At 46.2% G+C, this 16,007-nt stretch overlaps 1 protein-coding gene across 1 annotated transcript in view; it reads left to right on the top strand.

Annotated features, from left to right (window-relative positions):
* HUNK (hormonally up-regulated Neu-associated kinase) overlaps positions 1 to 16,007 on the top strand; it is a 118,498-nt gene that overhangs the window by 39,932 nt on the left and 62,559 nt on the right. Inside the window, exon 2 of the mRNA XM_086934001.1 lies at positions 14,493 to 14,785. Coding sequence (XP_086790127.1) covers positions 14,493 to 14,785 — 293 coding nt within the window. The remainder of the gene's footprint in view (positions 1 to 14,492; positions 14,786 to 16,007) is intronic.

The raw sequence follows: 16,007 nt of genomic DNA, 5'->3' as shown, positions 1-16,007 counted from the left end.
ATACTTTCAAGATTTTTCTTCAGCAGCTGGTTAAAAATCGATGGGCTTTCTATATACCCCTGGGGAATACGACACCATGTTAAAACGCGATTTTCCAGCTTAAAAGCGAACAAATACTGGCTCTCCTCATCTAAAGGAATCGAAAAGAAAGCCTGGCACAAGTCTATCACGGTGAACCATTCAGCTTGGAACGGTATCTGAAACATTATCACTGATGGATTCGGTACCACTGGACAACATGAGACAACGATATTATTAATCTTTCGAAGATCCTGCACTATTCTGTATTTCCCACTAGGCTTCTGCAAACCCATAATCGGGGAGTTGCATGGACTACCCACGATCTCTTTCAGTATTCCCTGCTTAATCATGGATTCGATCACAGGCTTTATTCCTGCAATCGTCTCCGGTGTCAACTTGTATTGTGGTGTTCTTGGATACTCAGCATTGGGTCTTACCATGATCTTTACCGGTTCTACCCCTTTAATCAATCCTATTTCCTCTCCAGTAAAATCCCACACCTCAGCTGACACTTTCTCCCTCAAGTCCTGTGGAAGCTCCTCCACTGTCAAGGTAGGATATAGTTCCACACATTCCTGCGAGTTTACAACCTTAAAATCAGCATCCTCATCGTTGGTCTGCACTTCTACTCCCTCAGGTGTGCAATGTATTGTGCAATTCAGTTTACACAACAGATCTCTCCCTAACAAACACACAGGGCTAGAATCACAGATCACAAACTGATGTTCATCACTGTAGTTCCCTATCTTCACTGACACTGGTTCTGTTAGAGGATTCGTCATTCTCCTGTTTGCGACTCCTACCACCTGAATCGTTTCTCCCGACATTGGCAAACCTGGGACTACCGCTGATCTCAACGTGGATCGAGTGGCCCCCGTGTCTACCAAAAAGGTCGTAGGACATCCAGCCACTTGAGCCTCTACGTATGGTCCTCTCTGATCTACTTCCAGGGCTGCTCCTAAAGTACAGTCTTCTTCCCTATTCACTCGTTGCCCTGTAAGAGGATCAACGTAGTAGCATTCTTCTCCTCCTACGAACAATGGCATTTGTCTATAGGTTTTCCCTCCATTTGCAATGCGAGGCGGTTGAGGAAACGGGGCTCGAGGAGTCTGAGTCCCCCCTTTGACAAACTTTCCCTTCTGGACTGCTGCTCCCTTAACCACGTTGTTCTGAACCTCATCCTCCTCCTGTTCTAATTCCCCTGTCTCAACATTATAAGGACACTCGCGTCTCCAATGTCCCACCTCGTTACACTGATGGCATCTCGTTGTCTTTTTCAGTGTCGCGATATCTATTCTCGGTCTCGGTCTTTCTTCCTCATCTCTATTTTGAGTATTCTGTTTCTTTCCTTGTGTTCCTATTCCCTGTTGTCGCTGTCCACCCTTTCCAGCTGACTGCATCTGCACCAACATCAGCTTTTCCTTAAGTTTCTTTGCCTTTGAATCTATTTCGTCGCTACAGTACCTCGCATACCTCAGAATCTCATCTAAAGGTTTATTTTGCCAACAAATCAAGTGCTGTTGAATCATTAAGCTTATGTCTGGCCTCAATCCTAGAACGAACTTCGACACGAACTGTCCTATGTCTTTAGGATCCATCACATCCAAACCACTGTACTGCTTGAATGCTTTCAGCAATCTCTCGTAGAACTCGTGAACTGTCTCTTTAGGCTCCTGAGTTGTTCGATCTATCTTAACCCAGTCTATGTCTTGCACCGGCACTTTCTCTTTTAACCAGGCAATGACCCTCTCGTACTTTTCCATGACTCTATCTGATGGACCGTTCGTCTGAGCATCCCTCGGAGGCTCACAAGTGGGCCATTCGATACTAAGTTTGCATGCCGTCCACAAATCTCCGGGTACTACGATATCGAACAGAGTGTTCAAATCGATCCACAGTACCTTAGAGATCTTCACAAATCTCTCTACCTGCTTGTACCACTCCACGGGGTTCTCTCTTAACTTTGGGAAGGAATTAGTGAAGGCCGCTAAATCCCCCCTACTCCAGGGCACATGAACGTAGTTTCCGTTCGCGATTTCTCGCAAAGGGAAAGCTTCCATTCGCATTAGGTCTCCATCCTGGGACTTCGCAAGTGTACTCCTTCTGACGGTTCCCCTCTTGGACCCTCTTTCCTCCCATCTATCCAGATCCCTCCATATTCTGATACACATGATTAGTTCCCTTATGTGTACTCTTAGCCCAATCGTCCTCCGCTCATCTAGATCCTGATCCGTGCAGTTTAGCCTATGGTTTGCCTGTAAAGCTTTAGTTCGAGACATGTCTATCATATACCTGTCTGCTAATTCAGATAATTTTTCATGAGCTGCCCTTGCTTTTCGAGTAACATCCTTAGATAAAAACAGTATTTCGTCTGGTTCATACAGCTCTAACCTTTCTATTGCCACTGTGCCGTCAATTATCTCATCCAAGTCTGATTTTAAACTCATTACATCAAGCCGTCTGGCTTTTATTTCAGCTCTCAGTACGTCAGTCCTAGGTTGTTCGCTTACGTTCCTTTCGCCCCCACTATGCGCCCTACGCCTACGCACAGGTGAGCTATGAGAAGTTCTTCTTCCATCTCTTTGTTCCCACCTCTCTAGATCCCAAGCCTTTCCATCTTCCCTTGGGGTATGGTGGAACAATGCTCCATCCCCCATCACTACATTCCGTCTCTTCGGCTCGGTTTCTCCAGATACGAGATAGGATCCATCGTTCTGTTCTAACCCACTGAAATTCCCTTGCTGTCTGGTGTCGCTCAATAAAATGAAGGGTCCTTTACGGTCCTCCATGTTCCCGTGATCTCGTCCGTGATCACCGGATGTATGGCGAGACATTTCACGACTTTCTATATTCTCGTGACTCCAATGTCGCGCATTTTCTCCCGGGGCATGATGAGTGCACCTGAAACTATCTCGGTAATCCTGCGTCTTTCGTTCTCCCTCACTAAGGATAACGCGAGGCACTCCCCCACACCCTGTACTCCTGTCGTCGCACACTTGCCTACTGCCACTGGTGGTATGGCAAGTGTCTCCCTTGCTTCCTTGACTCCCTCTCTCCCACTCCGGGCTGCTTTCGCCAGCACCACAGTGCGAGAGAATCCTGTTATCCTGATCTCTCCATTCTGCTTCCGTTTCTAACTTTTTATTCTGAGTCTCTTCGGCAGCATCCCATTCTCTCAAATACTCACTTAATTCCCTAAAGGATTTCGGTTTCGGTCCCCTCAAATCCATCTGTCCTCTTTGACCCCCTTGTTCTATCCTGGGACCCGTTGCGGAATCTAATGTGGTACTCCGACTCATTGGTCCTAGCGACTGCCTTTGGGAATTGATCATTCTATTCCTATTCTCCATCTCTGCCCTTTCCCTGTCCCATTGTGCCTGTTCCTCCTGCTGGACTCCCTCCGGGTTGTAGATTGACACTATTGGACCTATGGTAACAGGTACTTGTAGAGCATCTGGCAATTGATACGACCTTACATGCTGTGTCTCTGGTACCTTCTGGACCACAAATCTTCCAACTACTCTCTGTTGAGGACTTGCTTGAGGTACTTCGTCACCTTTCCTATGATCCCACTCTGTTACTGGGAGCGATTTATATTCTCCCCATCTAGCTCCGTCCCCTTGCGGTAGTACGGAACTTGCGACTTCGCTGTTGTACGGAGGTGGTCTATCTGTTAATAGCCTCTCTATCAGATCCTCATCTGGCTCGCTATCCTCATCTTCTTCTAGAGGTTTCTTTTCTCCCGTAGGCTCTATCATGGTGAACAGTTTGTCTGCTTCTATCTTTTGCACTCTCCACTTTTTAGCTTCATCGTCCCATTTAGCATCCTGCACTGCCTTTACTGATCGTCTCACTCTTTCTTGGCGCCTCTTTAAGCTCTTTTCGTGTGCTGCTCTAAACCATGCACTAAGGGCTTCGAACTGTGTTGGCCTCGGTAGAGGTCTCGTTGCGAGCATTACCGCTTTCAGTTGGTTCAAAACTTCTAGCTTAAACGTTCCGTATCTCGGAAACGTCAGTTCCTTATTCCCTTCTGTTAGCTTATTCCACTCGGAGATCCATAGTATCGAGTGTAAGCCTACATTCACTGCCATATGATAAGCTGGTGTGCCTTCTGGTGGAGCTTCTTCTCCTGCATACAAATTTCTTCTATCCCTCTTAAAGATCGCCCTTAAACGCTTAAAACACTTCATTTTTGATAATCTACGATTTTCTCTTATTCTCTTCCTTATTTACGTCCCGATGACAACCAACCAATCCCTACGCGGCTCTCGCTGATCAGCCTATCCCAGCGCGACTCTACACTGACCGACCAATCTCAGCGCGGCTCTACGCTGACGTCACTCGTCCCCTCTGCAGCAGTTCCCTTCCTTTCTCAACTCGTTTCGCGGTCTTGCATGCGTCTCATTCATACACTGAAAAATGACTACTTCCGTCCAAGCGATCACTTTTCTCTGACTGTACGGCCACAGTCTAACTGTAATTGTCACCTCAACTGACGAGACGTCTTTCCTCTCACGGTCAGACGCTCGCCTTAACTGATAGGTTACTTACACACAGTAAACGTACGACCAGCGTCCGTTACTCATACACTCACTCTTACGCTCCCCCTATCATCGGTCCGACGGGCGATCAATGGTACCTCATGACCCCCTTTACAATGGTGAACAATTACTCTGGGTGTTCGATACACCCGAACCACTCAAGCCTTCCTTGAACTTAAGATTTTATCCGGTTGCGCGCGCTCACAACCTTCCCTCAATCACACTACAGGCATTCAACTCCGCTTGACATTACAACACAAGTACAACATAAAACACCGCAATCTTACAACGCATGACCCTTATACTCACTCTCGACCGACTCTGCTGCTTTTCTCTCGACGCACCGTCAGCACCGTCTTCGGCAGGGATTCTTCTTCTGGTCGTCGATGACTAGGGACCTTGGGGTAATCTAGACCTGACCTAGGTTGTCTTCCTCAAGAAGAAAACCATCTTTCTCTGCTACCAACTGCGGGGAATGAGATTTTAATATCTTTTCTGATTACTTTGATACCTATCTCATTCGTCAAATTTGGATCGATTATTTTCTGTCGTTGAGTAAAAGACAAACCCCGCATAGGTCAAATCAACCCCAAATAAACGGACACAACTCTGAAGAACCACTTACAACTGATGAAGTTTTAAGATTTTATATAAAATCAGAGTTATAGGCATATACAATCCTCTCAGGATATAATCAACAAGTACACGATCAATATCAATTTCAGGATTTACAGATTAAAGCATATACACTAAGTGGTTCCGTTTCATCATCTAAAGAAAGAATAAACAAGTTAAGTCTGTCCCTACTCTATACTAAGTGACATCCCTACTTCGCAAGTTCCTTACCTAAAAAGGTGTCAGCAGTTTGACTTCCAAAGAAGTTCAAACTCTCTTAGCCTCTAATGATAACTTATCGAGAAGCAGTACCCTCTCTGCCTACCCATCCGCTCTCTAAGGGTCCTCGGCCTACTGCTCTCTTGCGCTCTGATCTCTCTCAGCGCTCGCTCCTAACTTCTCCTTTCGCCTTTCGCTATCTTCTCCTCGGGGTGCTGTCCCTAAATACACAATCACAGTATGGGTGGAACGCCCCGTGACGCCCACCACGTATACATTTACACATCTTGGGTTTTTCCATTACTTCATCTCTTTGCTTCGTCCGTTAAGTTGACCCCTTTTCTCGGTGCCATCTTCGTCTTCGTGCTGGTGACTTCATTGACATTCCATTTGACACTTTCCAAGCAAAAGTCTATCACCTCAGCAGAACTCTACTCTTTACGACTGTATTCGTAACCTTCTTTGGTCCTGTGAATGGTCATTTCAAAACAAGACTCAAATTCCAAGCGTCTCCTATCACGTTTAGGTCATAAACTTCGTCCAACATTGTCACCTTAAATCTAACAAGACCTTTTGACTCTCGGCTCGCACATTCGATCAAGCTATTCACGACTCCTGTGAGCCCACTAAATTATATACAGCGGACTACACTCCTGCGAACCCTTGGTCAGTCAGGTTAAAATCACATATGACCTAAACCTTCTCTAACATTCTTACAAACTCCTCTACACATTATAACCTTTAACACACATTTATATATAATCGCATTTAGCAAATCCTTTGATTATAAGTGAATACATTTTACATAGAATACAACTTTTATATTCTCGTGTTTACACCGTGTTATACAGGTTCTACACATTTCTTCGCTTTACGTTTTCCGTCGTCTTCTTTCTCCTTTGTTAATTATTACACGTACATGGATTCTGTTTTGCACGTTCTTTTGTTCGTAAGCATTTCTACACATTACTACATTAGTCCACTATGTATACAGGCCTTCTAAATCCTAATACATTCTAAAGTGAATACAAAATACATTTCCTATTATTCATGTTACATCGGCTAACTTTACGCTACAAGTGTTAACTTCACGTTATAGATTCTACGTTTATGCGATATGCTTGTAAATATGGTTCATACATATTTTTTTATTCAAATTACGCTCTCTCACGGCCATACAAACGGTCAAACAATAAAATGAAACCATATTCTGTTGCCACAATCTTAAAATTCCTAAAATACCTTGCTCTGGCTAAACCAGCTTCAGCTTCAGCGACTTCCCAGTCACATTCCCACTAAATCATGAATATTAAATAATTGCCACATCGTGCTGAAATATAACATGCCAGTAATCAATATTACCAGTATTAATAATAATACATTAATGATTGTTGTGACAGATAATGACTGGGAGAGTCTGTTGTGGAATGCGTCTGGCCTGTTTACTGCTGGTCAAGACAGGTTCTTTCCATAAATGTATAAACGAAATCAAATTTCCCAGTCACCTTAGGCTACTTAAAAAATGTTCTCCATTAAGAAAGTCATTCCACTAATCCTAGGGCTTCCATGAAAACTGCTCGTTTGGTCGTTAGCCAGATGCCCCCATAAGAACTAGGCCACAGTTTATAAGACTCTGCTGACAGTAACTCTGCTTATTGGTGAATGCTCCTCATGATTATTAAAGGGTCCATCCCATAAAAATATCAAAATCTAGCTCTCTTCCCCATACTTGCATCATCAAGAACGGACAATAAAAAGAGTTCAGGAATTTCCATTTGTTTGGTGATGTGTCTGGTTGTTTTTTTTAAAATCCTGTTATGATATTAGTCACAGGCTGTTAAGCCTATTTTTTATATACATTGGTCATCTTATTGTTACTTTTTTTCCCCAGTATGTGTTCATCACATGACTGTCCGCCAGTGGCGGAATATAGTTTTGCCCCATTCTGTTTCATGATCTTCTTAGATGTTCCCTAATGTGGAACGCAGTCTTAAAGGAACATAATTACTTCACCCCTTTCCTCTCTGTGTGACAGAACTTCCAAATGTAGTTCTGCACAAGATCGGAGCTTCCTCGCCTGTGCTAGTGCTAGTCCAGTTGGAGAAGAACGTGTTTCTTGCTGCAATTCCCAACATTCGAAGCACGCGCTGCTCAAATCAAATAACAGTGTAATACACTTCAATAATATCAAAACACAATAACAGAACTCTGTATCTTCTTGTGTGTTTTTTATTCCATCCACTTCTTTTAGCCTTAGCCTTGTTTCTTGCTGTATTCTCAAGTGTTCTCGTGACAGGTGGGCAGTTGTTTGGCTTGTGTTCTTTTCTTTTCAACATTATACTTTTAGTTTTACTGCCCTCCTTAAAAATCTGAATGATTAGAAAAAGCAGATGCAAAAAAGATTGACAAAGCCAATAGTTGTGGGCTTAACGCACTGACGCATGCGTTTCAGCATACTAGAGCGAGGCATACTGGAGCGAGCCAGCAGGAGAAGACAGAGAGGGCTATGGTTCTAGAATAGTCCCCAGGACGTTCCATGTACATTTTAAAGCAATGTTTACAGTAGGCCTTGCAGACAGCTGCTCTGTTAAGCAAGAAAAGAGTTCAGATTTCCCTGAAACTGTTGACTGTTTCGGAACTGTTGACATGGTGTTGATGGGCCTTTATAATAAACGTATTTATGCAAAGCATATTGAAATACTTTGTGTTCATCTGCTTATAAGAGGACAGTCAGGATTGACACGAGGCGTTGCTTTAAATGTACAGGTGTTTTGCACTGAGAGCCTGCACAATTTGAAAGGAAGAGTACCAGCATTTCTGAGCAGCAGAAAAGTACTCTTTATGATGTTGACAAATTGACTTGTTTTTGCTTTTCTGCTCTCTAGTGGTGTGATACATTTTATACGTGGGAGTTTGCTGCAGTTGTATCAGAAATGTGTTCTTATCTTTTTTGGTACTTTACAAATAAAAAAAATATTTTTAAAAGTGTCAGGTGTGCTTCTAACATCACTGAAAACATTTAGCAAATCTTTTTAATGCGATATATACTCGTATAACGTGCATTTTAAAATGAACGAATTGATGGTGGGATAAAAGAGGCCTCTTTGGGTAAACATTGATTCACTTTGTTTAACGGCGAAAATACACACAAACACACTTGAGTTAGACAGTTGTGTACTGCAAAGAAAGATTCCTCCACTGACTCACTGAGCTATGGCCACTGCGAGGTTGCACACTTTACTACCCTGCAGTACCGGTGAAAACAGTCGATATCCTATTAGAATGGCGAAAAAGCGAAAGTTCAATATTGAAGAATGATGCTTCGCCACCAGCTATGTTATGTTCATATTATGTCTTAAGCACCTGTACACAATGAGGTTACATGGCACTGACAGGTAAGTGGGAGAAAGAAGAGGGAGGTCCTCCAATTTAGCCAATCACAGAGGCTGAGATTCTCTATATTACGCTCCCAGTCCCTCATTCTTATGTTGCCAAAAGCGTGCCACTAATGGATTCCGCCAGCCGCAGTCCTTATGCAAACCTCGGTGTTTGGAAGGGACTTCTGCAAGCATCCATCCACTTTGCAGCAGCTACTGTAAAACATATTGTAGGTCCTTATTGGTAGGGACGCTTCATGCATCAGGCTACTGTGTTAGAAGAGACCATATCACCCATACAGCTGGCGGGCAGTAGTAGAAAGCATGTCCCAGCACGTAGACATGAGTGGAAGTGGGCATGTGGAACTAACCATGTGCCATCCAGGGAGCAGAGACTGGAAAAGAGCATTGCTCTCTCTACAGGAGGTTCCCACCGCTATATTCGCTGTTCCATCGCTGACGAGCAGCGACTTGCAATCGTGTCATCTCTGGCAAACGATGAACACATGTAGTCAGATGGAGGTCTCTATACAAATGCCATTCCTGCTACAGCCTAGGCTCCTGCTCAGTTTCTGCTCACACTATGGTCATTGCCTTGTGGGATATATGACCACAGAGCTGGTGTGAATATGAAACTGAACATGTTTTAGGAAATTACTGCCCTGGTGGTCTTTTGTTGTTGGAGTGGCCCCTATACTGGCGGTGCCCGCCCTTCGCTTCCAACGCAGCGCTGTAAATCCTGCTAATTATGATTGGCGTAAAGGCCTACATTGTGCACCTTGGAGCTACCAAGCCGGCCTTCGACACCCAGGTGAAACCAAGATGGCTGACCCGGTGGGGCACACCACCATGATGATGATCGGGTAGAGTTAGTGGATTGATAGAGGTGAGCAGGTTACTGAACGCTCAGACCTGGCGTGAACTGGACGCCCGGCTGTGGCTCGGCCTGATCTGAGCTCCTTCTTTACCCTTGACCAAAACACGAGCCGAGTCGAGCTGTGAGTGTAAACATTTCAAAGCGCACAAACCCACGCATCTTTTGCACGGCTGTGCTCCACCGATGCTGTTGTTGCCTCAAGGTGCTCCCCTTCTGAGCGCCTACCCATGAACCTCTAGAGCGCGGTATGAGTGAAAGAGGAGGGAGAGACTGCACTAGAAGAAACAGGAGAAAAGAAGAGTTACAGGGCAGAAGACCATGCATAGTGTTTAAGAAGAGACAGGGCATAGAAGGATACAGGTGACAGCCTGGCGAGGGCATAGCAGGGAGAGAAGAGAGGGGTTTGGCATGGGTAGCAGTAAGAAATGAGGGAGGAAAGCAATGCCATGGAAGAGTGGCGAGGCTGTGACAGGCTGGTAGGGATGGGGAGAGTCAGGAGCGTGGCACATGCCTGACTGGGCCTGCCTGTGCTACCGGCCTATTAGGGGCTTCAGTCTGGCACAGCATGGCCTTACCCAACCTGGGCCAGCCTGCCTCCGGCTCCACTGTCCAGACCGACTGCCCACCCAACCACCAGCCTGCACAACATGACCATTTTTTGCTGACTCGGCTCGTGTTCTGGCTCTTAGAGCCAAGCCGTAACCCTCTCCATAATTGTTGGGGCGTATCCACCTCTTGGAACGGGGGGCCAGATATGCCGTTCTAGGGGCGCGCAGAGAGCTCCTGGCCAATGCTCAGCTGACTATAGTGTGAAGGAGAACTGTGAAAAAGCAAACAGAACTTGCAGTAACTTGCCATTTTCAAAACTGAAAATTCACTATTTTACTAACCTAAGCAATGCTTGTTTCCTCGAGCTCAGGGGCGTGGCAGGCTAAGTGAGTCCGTTCCACGGATTCAAAAGTTCCCGGATTTGCAACTGTAGGTGTTCAACCTCCCAAGCTATATTACAATTATGCACTTTTCCCTTTACCGCAACAGCAGGTGTTCAACCTCCCAAGCTATATTACCAGCATGCACTTTTCCCTTTACCGCAATAGCAGGTGTTCAACCTCCCAAGCTATATTACCAGCATGCACTTTTCCCTTTACCGCAACAGCAGGTGTTCAACCTCCCAAGCTATATTACCAGCATGCACTTTCCCCTTTACCGCAACAGCAGGTGTTCAACCTCCCAAGCTATATTACCAGCATGCACTTTTCCCTTTACCGCAATAGCAGGTGTTCAACCTCCCAAGCTATATTACCAGCATGCACTTTTCACTTTACCGCAACAGCAGGTGTTCAACCTCCCAAGCTATATTACCAGCATGCACTTTTCCCTTTACCGCAATAGCAGGTGTTCAACCTCCCAAGCTATATTACCAGCATGCACTTTTCACTTTACCGCAACAGCAGGTGTTCAACCTCCCAAGCTATATTACCAGCATGCACTTTTCACTTTACCGCAACAGCAGGTGTTCAACCTCCCAAGCTATATTACCAGCATGCACTTTTCCCTTTACCGCAATAGCAGGTGTTCAACCTCCCAAGCTATATTACCAGCATGCACTTTTCCCTTTACCGCAACAGCAGGTGTTCAACCTCCCAAGCTATATTACCAGCATGCACTTTTCACTTTACCGCAACAGCAGGTGTTCAACCTCCCAAGCTATATTACCAGCATGCACTTTTCACTTTACCGCAACAGCAGGTGTTCAACCTCCCAAGCTATATTACCAGCATGCACTTTTCACTTTACCGCAACAGCAGGTGTTCAACCTCCCAAGCTATATTACCAGCATGCACTTTTCCCTTTACCGCAATAGCAGGTGTTCAACCTCCCAAGCTATATTACCAGCATGCACTTTTCACTTTACCGCAACAGTAGGTGTTCAACCTCCCAAGCTATATTACCAGCATGCACTTTTCCCTTTACCGCAATAGCAGGTGTTCATTAATGTTAATGATGCAACAAATGTACTTGCAATGACGAGTCTTCCACGGCGGACGCCCTCGTGAGGGAGGAACAAGACGGTCCAATCCGCAGTTCATTGGAAGGCGGGAATCGGCTTGTGTGCCTTTCCCAGCAGAATGCTTTTCTCTCCTTTGTTCCTTATACACAATCCGAATATTGTACGCCTTTTCCGACATTGTGAAGCATTTGTAACGTGAAGTCAGCCGCCCGCTGCCTGTACCGTGCTCATGAATACATTGTACAAATGTTCTCCGAGGTCCTTATTATTATTTGCATAAACACTTTGGAACATTGTTGAAAAAAGAAACTCCGGAACAAAAGGTTAAACGATGTTTCCAAGTACTCAGAGCTTCAGGAACCAGTCTTGTCAGGGCAGTGGGCTGAGAGACTGCGGGGCTTATTTACAAGGCCGTTGCACTGCCGGTGCGTCACTTTTAATATGGGAAAAGGTGACGCACCGGCGGCTTGTAGATAAGCCCCTTAGAGTCCTGGGTTTCCATTTTCCACTGACACTGCTTGTGATCCTGGGCAAGGCACATGTCCCTTAGATTTTTGCTCTCCCTGTACCGTGCTGTCCATCTGTCACTGAGCCTCAGAAACAGACTTTGGAAAGGTAGAAAAGCTCTGAACACCGTCAGTGGTTGCTGTCACCCACGGGTCACCCGCTCATGGCGAGCATAGGCCCTCAGTTCGTCATCCTTCGGTGACCCTGTGCCGCCTGGATAGGGATGACCATGGTCTGTCAGTGGGCACGTGTTACCTTTCTGACACCACTCATCATAGGGCGCTGACACTGGCTGGCACGGTTTCAGTCAATCTCAGTATCAATTCTGCAAAGTGGGCTTGGTGAAGGTGCTTCCGGCTGCCACCAGAGGCGCTGTTATTTGAACACCCCTCTCCGTTTGTCGAGCCTGAGTGTGTTTCGCCTGAAGTGTGGCGACCCAGGCATTGATGGCGACGCGGTACAAATGGGGTGGTAATGGACGGAGCATCTGAACCAATCAAACACTCACACCCAGTCAAAAGATCTGGGTTTAATCCATCACCGTTCTTTAGCCCACTCGGCCACCCCAGTTCAGACATGGCTATATGCAAATGAGTCTGACCCTGTGCCTCATGGGAACAGTCCAGCCCGAACTGCCAAGCCATGTCTTCCCTGGACCGGAAACAAGCTTCCGAGGACCGGTTTCTGGCATTCCAGCCGTCTTCAGCCCGGCTTGCTTGAATCCAGTGGCAAAGTGAGCAAGGGACTCACGTCTGAGCATACCCTGCCACACTTATGGCGGCCAAAAGCGGTACAAAAGGGGGTGGTAATGGACGGAGCATCTGAACCAATCAAACACTCACACCCAGTCAAAAGATCTGGGTTTAATTCATCACCGTTCTTTAGCCCACTCTGCCTCCCCAGTTCAGACATGGCTATATGCAAATCAGACCCTGTGCCTCATGGGAACAGTCCAGCCCGAACTGCCAAGCCATGCCTTCCCTGGACCGGAAACAAGCTTCGGAGGACCGGTTTCTGGCATTCCAGCCGTCTTCAGCCCGGCTTGCTTGAATCCAGTGGCAAAGTGAGCAAGGGACTCACGTCTGAGCATACCCTGCCACACTTATGGCGGCCAAAAGTGGTACAAAAGGGGGTGGTAATGGACGGAGCATCTGAACCAATCAAACACTCATACCCAGTCAAAAGATCTGGGTTTAATCCATCACCGTTCTTTAGCCCACTCTGCCACCCCAGTTCAGACATGGCTATATGCAAATCAGTCTGACCCTGTGCCTCATGGGAACAGTCCAGCCCGAGCTGCCAAGCCATGCCTTCCCTGGACCGGAAACAAGCTTCCGAGGACTGGTTTCTGGCATTCCAGCCTTCTTCAGCCCGGCTTGCTTGAATCTAGTGGCAGCAGGTAGTGGCACATTTTGTCTCATAAAGATTACCCCAAAAGAAAGTGAGTAAAAAAGCTTACTTGGCTTCTGCGAGATGCTGAATCCGCTGCTTGAATGGATTTTTTAAGGAACTATATATTTACTATTCCTAACTCCACATCTACGTATCTTGAAGATATATGAATTGCGTACTTGCATATTAGTGGAGTTAGGTATAGAAAGTCTAGCCTTACCTGTCAATATTTTATTTTCGATATTGTAGCCTCAATAATCTGTGCCTTCGATACTGTTGATCCGATATTCAGGGGGCACACCATTTTAGGTGGATGTTCCAACAAGACATGCTTGACCAACTTAGAACCATTGGAAACCATTTGTAATTTGGTCAGCTGGACTTTACATCTCGCTTTCCTTCTGTTTGTAAGATTGGATGTATTTTCTGGTCACTTATATCCTATACATTGGTTTTAATTCCCTTGTGCATAAGTACGGCCTTCAATAGAGCTCTATTACCCTGCCATAAACACTGTTCTTTGCTCCCTGCATGCTTTTGTCTCTGCACCACTCTGTCCCATAGTATGTATATGTTATATAAAGTCACATTGACTCCTAATGACTCCTTATGCTAGTTACAGTAATGAGTTGCCTACAGGTCACAGGTTTCAGCCCTGAAAAGAACTCACCCTCCCTTTCACCCTTCTGGGTTCTACAAAGTGAGTACCCTTGAATGAAATATCAATTCGTACTGATTTTCAAGCACAAAGAGACAAGTCAGTCCATACTGAATTCTCTTTAAATAGTCGATATTATGCGTAGACAGCTATCATGAAGTTCTTATGACTGTTTTCCGTTGGTCACAAAAAAGTTAGTACCTGTATACCTTGTGTGTACTGTTGAATGTTTCCCGATGGCCTAGTAACTGAGAGAATATTTGCTTTGTGGCAGGTGGCGGTCAAAGTGATTGACAAGAAGAAGGCCAAGAAGGACAGCTATGTGACCAAGAACTTGCGGCGTGAAGGGCAGATCCAGCAAATGATCCGGCACCCCAACATCACGCAACTTCTGGACATCTTGGAGACGGAGAACAGCTACTACCTGGTCATGGAGCTGTGCTCCGGAGGGAACCTCATGCACAAGATCTACGAGAAGAAGCGACTAGAGGAGCACGAAGTGCGCAAGTACATCCGGCAGCTCATCCTGGCCGTCGAGCACCTCCACCGTGCTGGCGTGGTGCACAGGTGAGGAACCTCAGCCAGATCTAAACACGTCCCTCTCATTTTCACATTCATCTCAGAATCTGGAGGAGATGGAGCACTCAGGCACATGTGTATTTCCATCTTTGCATGCTAGACAGGCTTCATTCCTGGAACTAGGCAGCTCGCTGGCTGCACGGTACTTGCTTAAGGCTACCTGGGAGGGGGCATTGTGTCACATGTATGTAAGTAAGGTGGAAATGCAAAAGGAGGTGGAAGAGGTCTGATGGAACAGTGATATTTTCACTTCTCTCAGTGAAAGTTGTTGAAAGCTGCATTTGAATGCCTGTAGGCTGAAGGTTGAATTTCACAGCCTCAATGCACGAATAATTGCATGAAATGTTCTGCAGTCTGAGTGTATTTGTTCGCATTTGCTTATGTTTGTGTGTATACGCGTGGGCATGTGTGCACATCCACGCATGAATTATCTGGTACTTATCAGATTGGCACGCCTACAACCTTTACAAGGACTAACCAGGCCTGTGCACCTCTGCAGAGGTGTTTCTGCTTATACCTGTGCAGCACGTCCTTAGGGGCGCTTTCCTGCACAAGCACTGAGCTGCACAGCACTGCACCCATTTTACTTCAAAATCAGGGATACGTATACTGCACACCTACGCAAGCTTGTTTCCTTGACGATGCACTCAACTGACTGCATACCCCTTGTGACGTTTCATGCACAGGCACTAATCTGCATACTGACGTGCCCTAGACCTACTTCCTGAATTTTGCTGCAATAGAAACGCCTCATAAAATATGCTCAGTGACATATGCACTGACATGGTAGCTCACACCACATTTGTTGGCATTGTAGCCCAAGCATGGGCGGGCCCTGTGGAGCTCAGTGACGTCTGTGCGGATCTGGGAGCTCACTCCTCGTTCAATGTCAGTGGAGCCCAGGCATGGGAGGGCCCATTGGAGCTCAGTGACGTCTGTGCGGATTTGGGAGCTCAGTCCTCGTTCAATGGCAGTGGAGCCCAAGCATAGGAGGCCAATTGGAGCTCAGTAACGTCTGCTCGGATCTGGCAGCTCACTCCTCGTTCAATGGCAGTGGAGCCCAAGCATGGGAGGGCCCATTGGAGCTCAGTGACGTCTGTGCGGATCTGGGAGCTCACTCCTCGTTCAATGGCAGAGGAGCCCAAGCATGGGAGGGCCCATTGGAGCTCAGTGATGTCTGTGCGGATCTGGAAGCTCACTCCCCATTCAT

Source organism: Lissotriton vulgaris, chromosome 8 (genome assembly GCF_964263255.1).
Source record: "Lissotriton vulgaris chromosome 8, aLisVul1.2, whole genome shotgun sequence".
Taxonomy (NCBI): domain Eukaryota; kingdom Metazoa; phylum Chordata; class Amphibia; order Caudata; family Salamandridae; genus Lissotriton; species Lissotriton vulgaris.
The sequence above is the reverse complement of the archived record's forward strand: the minus strand, read 5'-3'. Positions and strand labels throughout refer to the sequence as shown.